This window comes from Etheostoma cragini, chromosome 10, assembly GCF_013103735.1.
Source record: "Etheostoma cragini isolate CJK2018 chromosome 10, CSU_Ecrag_1.0, whole genome shotgun sequence".
In the NCBI taxonomy this organism is placed as follows: Eukaryota; Metazoa; Chordata; class Actinopteri; order Perciformes; family Percidae; genus Etheostoma; species Etheostoma cragini.
Window position 1 is genome coordinate 2,586,366 of NC_048416.1, and position 9,035 is coordinate 2,595,400.

Below are 9,035 nucleotides of genomic sequence, written 5' to 3' on the forward strand. Positions count from 1 at the left end.
TCAAGTTATTTCAGAGAAAATTGTGCATTCTTCGTTTTTTGTGGAGGGGTACCAACAAATTTGAGCACGTCTGTATGTCTGTTTCATATAATCTTTATTTTGAATATTTAATGTAAATTAAAGGATAACTGTCATAATGCATGTCTGCACTTCCTAATGTAAGACAACCAAATCCTGCCATAGGAGGGAGCCAGATTTTATGTTTACCCACAAGTCTACTTGAATGTCTCCTGTCCTCTTAAGAGAGGTATGGGGACAGATTTCTCTTACAGTCTAAGAGACAGGTGTATACAATAAAACCAAAAGTTGTACACTAGAGAATGCAGAGTTAGGCTGATTCATGCACTGTGAGTGTAATAAATAATGTGCACGTGAGCAAATGTATAGATGCAAGTTAAAAGTCCAGATTGGTCTTATTTTGGTGAAAAAGACGGATTTTCTGAGACTGAAATGAACGTGACACTAAAATGCAGTGTGAACGGATGCTATGCAAATCTTCTAGTTTAGAAGTTTAGAAAGCTGTGTCAATACCATTTTCACAGCTGGTAAAGAAAAAAAAATGTTTTCTAGGGATTTATCTTACATCCACAATAAATCGTGTGTGTAATTTTTTTATAAAAATAAAGTGTCCGCTCTTACATCCAGTTTGAAAGTGGTGGCAAGTATTTTTCTCTCCCTTAAATGTCACATTTAATTAGTCGGGTTATTTTTTTACTTTTTCTGTAGGTCCATGGATGTATTAAGAAAGCGTGTGGGTCTGCAACTGGACATTTTAATGGACACTACCAATAGTATAAAATAGCTATTATCAAACTGAAAGGTAAATCTTATATTTCCCGCGGTACGTAAAAGCAGCATTCCGCTACACCGGATATTACGTTTTCTTCTTTCCTCGCGGACTAAAGAAGAGAAACCAGACCGATTAGCTACAAAGTTAGCGATGTCAGGTGTTGAAGAAATTACAAATGAGTCTGTAGAAGTGAAAGATGAAGAAGAGTTTGATGCCGAGGCGGAGGACCACCTAAGGGATGATTTTTTTCTTGACCCGACTCGATATATATTTTACAGGTAGGTTTTGGTTATCATAGCTAAATGTTCGGGTGGCTAGCTTGATAGCTTCTCTAACGGTATCAACCACTTCTTCACATAACTTTAGTTAGTAACACGTCGATAACGTCTTTAATGTCAGTTTTGTTAGGGAGTGTCGTTGATATATGCGATAATAACACTACCAAACCTTAAAAAACAGTAATTAGGAAACGCTAGCTAGTGTTTACCTACGCAACGATACAAATGTTTGGCTCTTAGCTAGTTATTTTACTAAGAATCTCCATATTTGTGTGTGTGTGTGTGTGTGTAATAACGCGATAAGTACTGCTAACGTTAGCTGTTTTTTTGCCTTTATTTCAATTTTAGATAGATACTTTATTAAAGGGGGAAATTCAAGGTCCCATACACAACACTCACATCATAACTGGATGATAAAATAACAAATCCACATAATAAGGAGAATAAAATAAAAGATACTAAATAAACAATGCACATGCACACACACACACACACACACACACACACACACACACACAGGGTGCAGTCCCTGCCCTGTCACTGCGAGCGTCTCATCCTTATACATACCTTAGGGACTGCACCCTGTGTGTGTGTGTGTGTGTGTGTGTGTGTGTGTGTGTGTGTGTGTGTGTGTGTGTGTCAGTCATGGTGGTAGTGCAAATAAGTCCAAAGATAAGGTCCAGAGACCAGCTTTAAATATGGACATAACACATAAGAGAAGAATGATAATAATTTAAGGATAGCAGACATGAAATCCCCGCGTGTTTTTGTGTTACAGAGACCGAAAGGAGTGGGCTGACCTGGAGCCGGTTCCTCAGGATGATGGACCCAATCCTGTAGTGAAGATCGCCTACTCTGAAAAGTGTAAGATCGTTGTAAGACACAGGAGTCCCATAGAGGTGGCAGTGACAAGCCAAAACCTCCAGATGTCTGAGCCATAGCTTGTAACATAATACATCTGTAATACAGTATCACTTTTTTTGAAATTATAAGAACTTTATAATAAAAAAACCAAGACATTAGACAGAACACATATGCAGTAGTAGTTCAAGTCTTTGCGTTGTGGTTTTTGTTTATAACTAGTTAACATATAATCCTTCCAACAGTCTCGGATGTGTATGACTACTTCCGTGCGCTCCTGAAGAAGGATGAAAGAAGCGAGCGGGCCTTTGCATTGACATCGGAGGCCATTGAGCTAAATGCGGCCAATTACACAGTTTGGTGAGCATGCTGCTTTTTTGGAATGCTGAAAAACAATGTTTCCTATTTAGAACTTTCACATTTTCACTTCACAGGGAACAAAAAACAGATATCAACATGTTCTGTTTAAAATCCTGCTATATAGAATTATAAAGTGGTGCTTTGGGTGGAAAAAGTCTTAAATTGGATGGGAGGGAGTACTTCTGATGCTCGGCTGTGGATCATAAAAGATGCAGCTCCTCAGTCAAACAAAGGTGGAAAAGCCCAAAAAATCTTTAAAAAATAAACATATCCTAATTATTTGAAATATAGTGATGTATTGTTGGTAAAGTATGGGATAAATTTAGTATCTAGTTGTGTTTGGACATAGTTAAAAGTAAGGTAGCTCATTCTTACATCTTGGAAATATACATCAGAAAGGACTACTCCCTCTATAGATGTAGTAAAACAATTGGCAACTCATGAATACCCTACTTCATGCATAAATGTAGCTCATTCTGTCAGGTAGGAAAATATGTCTCAGAATGGACTACTACCTCTGTAAATGTAGTTAAAAGTAGAGTGGCTTCTTCTTTCAGGTAGGAAATATCTATCAGAATGCCCTACTTCTTCCATGAAGTAGCTGTATCTTAATGAACAAAGAGGTCACACCCCCACAAGTTGTCAAGTAGTCATATTAATGTACATTTACACAGTATGTAGTAGGACCAGTACATCTGTTCATTAAAATGTTGTTGGGCTTGGGTATGTGCAGGCACTACAGGCGAGTATTGCTGCAAGCTTTATCAAAGGACCTAAGGGAGGAGATGAGGTACATTACCGCCATCATCGAGGAGCAACCCAAAAACTACCAAGTCTGGTGAGTGCTGGCCAATTCATTTCAGGTCACATGTTTATGTTGTTAAATCATGTGATATTACAGAGGTCTAAGCCCTGTTTTTCACAGTCTTTTTTTTGACTGGTCCCCTTGTGTAATAACGCTTGTATAACCTCAACCCTGTTATGCACAATCAAATTCTAGACATGATTTCATTTCAGGAGAACCTGGGCATATCAGGATATGCTGCATGCTGCAGGGATGTCACATGCATTTATACATTGTTACATGATTATAAAGACAGGGCGCCCAGATCGCTCAGTTGGTCAAGTGGGCGCCCATTTATAGAAGTTTACTCCTCAACGCAGCAAGCTCTCAGTCTCCTCCCTCTGACACAGCGTTCTTTCATTTCCTCATGCATTCATTCAGTCTGTATCAGGCCCAATTTAGCACAGTTTATTAACATGAAGAAATAATCAGGGTTGGTTAATTATAGGCAGACTATAATAAGTTTTATTTCTCTAACACTGCATTTTCTTTTGTCCACAATCCCGTCGAGGAAGATGCTGTATTACTTTGCAGGGAGTTAGCTAAACATGCGTTGGGAGCTGATATTGAGGGCCCGACTATATATATCCAATAGTGGATTCTTTACTCTGGAACTGTGTGCACAGTCTCTGAAACGTCACCCGTCTTGCCGGCAGAATGTCTAAACTTCTTGATGGACTATGAAGACACAGAAGAGGTCTGTGGAAAGCTCTCTGCTGATCAGCTAGAGCTACGGCGAGACGATCGGCCCAAAGGCCACAAAGCAAACAGAGCATACAAGCATGTTGATTTATGTAACAACGACACTGTAATACCCAAATGATTTAAACAAGCTTCTGGATGGGCTACAATTGTTACATTGTCTCGTTAAAACAGCGGAGTTCACAAAATCAAAGGAAGTCTCTACACTGTATTGATCTGGAGATGTTAAACCCAAAATCTAATGTTCGTGGTTTTGTGTCTTATGCGACACGGACAACTCGGTTAAAAGTATAATATGTGTGGTTACTGGTAAACACAATGGGCCCTATTTTAACGATCTAAGCACATGGCGTGAAGCGCCTGGCGCAGGTGCGTTTAGGGCGTGTCCAAATCCACTTCTGCGCGTTTGACGGCGGAAAAAAGTGTCCGTGCGCCGAGCGAATGGTTCTAAAGGGTTGTACTTAGTGTCTTTATTAATCATAGTTGTGTTTTGGGCGTAACATGTAATCAACCAATCAGAGGTCACCTTCCATTCCCTTTAAAAGCCAGGCGGGTTTGTGCCTTGGTGCACTGCTATTATGATTTTTTTTTTGCAATCTTGTGTTTAGCCTGCTAGGAGTGTCACAATTCTCCAAATCCTCGATTCAATTACATTTTCCATTCTAAGGTCACGGTTCAATTCTTGATTTTTTTAAAAACCTTTTTTACTTTTTTTTTTTTTTAAAGCACAGGTTGCTGTGGCATTTTTAGATTAGACTTTTATGCAATATGAAATCTGAGCTTTGTTTGCAATGTACCACACTACATTGTCAAATTTAAAACATTTATTAACAAAATAATGCAACAATAAGTTATAGCTTCAGTCAATTGGAAACTTAAGCAAAATAACCAGCCGTCCAGTTTCATCTAGTCTTTTTCACAGGTGATGTCATTCAAGTTCTCTGGGTACAGTTAGCGTTAGCTAACCCTGCGATTCAGTCGAATGAAAACATCAGAAAATGAACATAGTTTCCCGACCTCGTCTTCCAGGCATCACCGCCGTATGGTGGTGGAGTGGTTGAACGACCCCTCGGAGGAGTTGGAGTTCATTGCGGACATTCTCAGCCAAGATGCAAAGAACTACCACGCCTGGCAGCACAGACAGTGGGTGATCCAGGTAGGTGTTGGAGCTCTTAGCAACATTTGGTTAAAAAAACAAAGCGGGCTGAGATCCAGTTTTTCTGCCCACAGTGAGCCCCTCTGCAAAAACAAATCCTTGACTTATTGTTGTGGTTGTTTGTTGATGTGTTGTTTGAGTGCCTCTGTGTGGTCAGTATCTGCTCGCACAGCGCAGGGCCACCACTGGAACCACTACACGATTACATAAACGAGTACAGTGCGTCGCCAACATTTGTCTTATTCAATCTGCAGGAGTACAAACTGTGGGACGATGAGCTGGACTTTGTGGAGAATCTTCTGGAAGAAGATGTGAGGAATAACTCCGCATGGAACCAGAGGCATTTTGTCATTTCTCACACGTCAGGCTTCTCTGATGCAATGGAAAGAGAGATTCAGTGAGTACTTTCCCTACGGATCTGGAGAATTTAGACTGTTTATTTGCGTGAAAAGCAATTGCAATTTCTGGACTTCCTACTATGAATAGCTTGAATTTAAAGTCAGTCGTTAAGAGGAATGCTTTCTGGAGTGTAAGCATCTTGACAAAATATAGACATCCAATGAACAAGCTGTACAACAAGTTACTTGTTGTATAGCCCTGGCATTGTTCCTGACTCGCTATGTACAGGTGCATTGTTTTCTGAGCCATGCATTTCACTGATTTTCCTCTCTTAAGGTATTGCCTGCACCAGATCAAGAAGGCTCCCAACAATGAAAGCGCATGGAACTATTTGAAAGGGTAAGATGCCCCATAACCCGCTAATTATTTTCTAAGGTACTGTATATCACAATAAATCTTCAAGGAGCAAAACAATGTTCCTATTTTCTATGTAATTCCTTCTTTTCTTTCTTATTTGTTCATCCGGTTCAGTCTGACTGAAACAGACTTTATCAGGAGAAATCACCAATTCTTCAGTGTGACTGTGACATTCACAGCACAAAGTATGTGTTGTGGAAGTTTCTTTCCAGCAAGACAGGAATCGTTTTGGAGAAGGAGACTTTGTTGAAACAAAATAAAGACAGCTGCACAACTGAGTCAAAATGTGGTCTTTGGTGAGATTTAGTAATTCCCTGCGGAGAATGTCCGAGTGGGAAGACACGCGGCAACAGTGTGACAACGTCTTGCCAAATTAAAACGGCAGCATCCCCGTCTTATATCCTGTTTCCCCTAGAGAAGAAAATGACGTGTTTTGGGAAACACAACTAATCTTACAGACAAGTTGGAGCCTCTTCTTGACCCTGGACCTGCTTTGATAAACGCTGACCAGATCTCTCCTTCAGACTCCATGGCTTTGTCCTTGGAGAAAAAATGCAGAGACCAACAGTTGTCTCTACTTCAGGGAGGACACACCGGGAAGGGATTTTAAAAGTCATACAAACTGTAAAGCATTGTGAATAATTATATGAATAACAATACATGCATATTATAGAATCTAAGCATATATGAAATCATGCTCAAGTGTAATTTTCTCATAACACATGCTACAGGCTATTCAAAATGGAAAGGCTCACTCAGAGTGTCCTCCCTTCTTTCTTTTCCAAGGATTCTGCAACCCCTCGGTCTGTCGTCTCAGCCAGGCCTGCTGGAGAGGGTCCTTGAGCTGAAGCAGACCCACTGTTCACCTTATCTTCTCGCTTTCCTGTTTGATTGCTACGAGGACGCCTTAGAGAACAGCAAAGAAAATGTGGCAGAAGAAGAACAAAAGCAAACTTTAAAAAATGCTCTAGAAGTAAGTGCTTTGTTAAAGGAAAATCACAGCCTTTAGAAATGGTTACACCTTGTGATTATTAAAGCTTTAGTGCGTAACTTTTTGATAATAATGAACGTCTGTTACATTCAAGCCATCGCCAGATGAGTTGCTACAAAGCTCCACACAACTCTCTCTGTATTTCTCAGTATGGCTATGTTCAGAAGATTGTGTCGTGCGGTGACTTTCCCGCGCGGAAAAGCAAGTGAAGATAATTACCTCTTCCAAGAGTCCATGTTTTTTTATTTATTTAAATCCTATGGGCTGGTGCGCAATCACGTGAGGCTTTTATCATGTGAACGCACCGTTTGTTGTCATTACTTAGAATTCCTCATGAGTAAGACAGAAACTACGCACTATAGCTTTAAGCATGTAAAGAAAATCTCTGAGAGATCGGATGTTATTTTTTATAATTTTTTTATTTTTAAATAAATTGCAAATTGCACCAGTGTTGTTTTTCTGACCCTTCTTGTGTTTGGTCTCCCCTCCTGAAGATTAGTCAACTCCTGGCACAGGAGGACAGCATCCGTAAAGAGTACTGGCTCTTTTTGGGACGTTCGTTAAAGAAAAAACACGGAAGCAGCGACCCCTCTGATGAGCCCCTGGCAGATGATCCTGAGCCATCAGTCCCAGCATCCGGGCAGCAGGAGATGAACTAGGGCCACCTGGAGGCTTACACCGTTCCCACTCCTGTCCTGCTTCATCGATACTGTCAGCAGAACCGACCCATTCAGTTTAATATTACTGTAAAACGCTGTAATGCGTAGCAGACGATTCTTAAATAACCACTAACAGGAGATTGCCATGGGGAAGGGATTGAGGTGAAATCAAGCTCTTACTAAAGTGTAATTACATAAGATAGAGAAGTGGATTAAATGTCAAAAAAAGTGGGAAGATGTCCAAAAAATGTACACAAAAAATGTGTGTACCACACATTTGAGCTGAGTGTCGTATCCAGAATTGGACATCACTTCGCCAGTTTATTGTCATCTTTTGTGGCTGTTCTCGCTTAGTTGAATCTGAATACATCGCTCTTTTTGTCTTCTGAAACTAAAGAAAATTGCGTTTGACAGCAGCCACCATTTACTGATAAAGCCTTGTCAGTGTTTACATGCTTCTCAGTGAGCCTAGGTACACATCTTGTGTTAATATCTGATTGGAAAAAAGAAAATCTACACTAGCAGGAGCTTTGTGACATAGTTATCATGTTCATTTGCATTGTTTTTTTTAAAGACAATTCATAAGTTAGTTTTGTAGTCATTCTGAAACCTTTTGTTGTCAATAATGTCAAAAATATATGTAATTGTGTTTTAACGGAGGGCAGCAGTAAAGCATCATGAACCATACAAATAAAACTAGTAACACTGAGAGTGGTTGGGAAAGCTATCAGTGATGATAAAGCAGATAAGAGATGCAGTGGTGTGCTGCTGCATTCTAATCAATGAATTACACAACATCCCAGCGTTTTCTACATCTATATCAGTTATTCTAAATGAGCCACTATCTTGCTATTGGCCAGAGTGTTTCTGTGGGCTCCTCTGAGCTGTGCTGCCAGGAGAAAACTGAACTAAACCATGTAACAAACACATGTATTGACACTCACAGCCCTGTGTTCTGGACTCCCTTGGAGCTAGGAAATGGATTTCACTCCACCAGATGCAGCTGTTTCTACGTCTGACACTACAACACAATCCATCCCTCCAGTTTCTAACCAAGCAGTTGGTTCGCCAGCAGTGTGTAATTATAGCTTCTGTAAATACTCGATATTAGAGTAGGACTGCTTGCTTGTCTCTGCTTTTCCTCCTCAGCGTGGAGGACACTGATTGGCAAGATCACGTCATCAGCAGCTGTGACATCAGTGAGCATCAGGGCCGTATGACACTGATGTTACAGGGCAAATAATGGGATTACTTTAGTCTATTTTACTAAAATATTTCCGCCCTTTTGTTTTTTTTAACCACTGTGTAAATGAGTGTGCGGCAGCTAATTTGTTGAATTAGAGCTGAAGTAACAAATCAGGCCACCTGACACCATCCAGGCTGCCAAGTGAATATAAATGTCGGCCACACTGTTTCAACGCGTTAAACTAAACCGATCAGGTACATCACTTCAAGCAATGTTTGGAGGACAGGGCTCCCTAGCGGGTAACCCCGGAACAAAAAGGGTCCCAGACAGGGTGTGTAATTAAAATACTAATTAAAACCAGCACAAGTCTAAACAAACCACACAGGTTCCTTTGCAATCTGCAGGCTATGGAAGTTATTAAATCCAGGTGAAGTAGACAAGACTGCAGCCAA

General features: G+C 40.3%; 1 protein-coding gene across 1 annotated transcript; it reads left to right on the forward strand.

Moving 5' to 3' along the window:
* Positions 1-860: 860 nt before the first annotated feature.
* On the forward strand, positions 861-7,964 carry fnta (farnesyltransferase, CAAX box, alpha). The gene is made up of 9 exons (XM_034884319.1): positions 861-1,068; positions 1,847-1,932; positions 2,175-2,289; positions 3,023-3,127; positions 4,865-4,991; positions 5,246-5,388; positions 5,667-5,729; positions 6,534-6,720; positions 7,233-7,964. The coding sequence occupies exons 1-9, from the start codon at positions 941-943 to the stop codon at positions 7,395-7,397; spliced, it is 1,119 nt and encodes a 372-aa protein (XP_034740210.1). The 5' UTR covers positions 861-940; the 3' UTR covers positions 7,398-7,964.
* Positions 7,965-9,035: the final 1,071 nt, after the last annotated feature.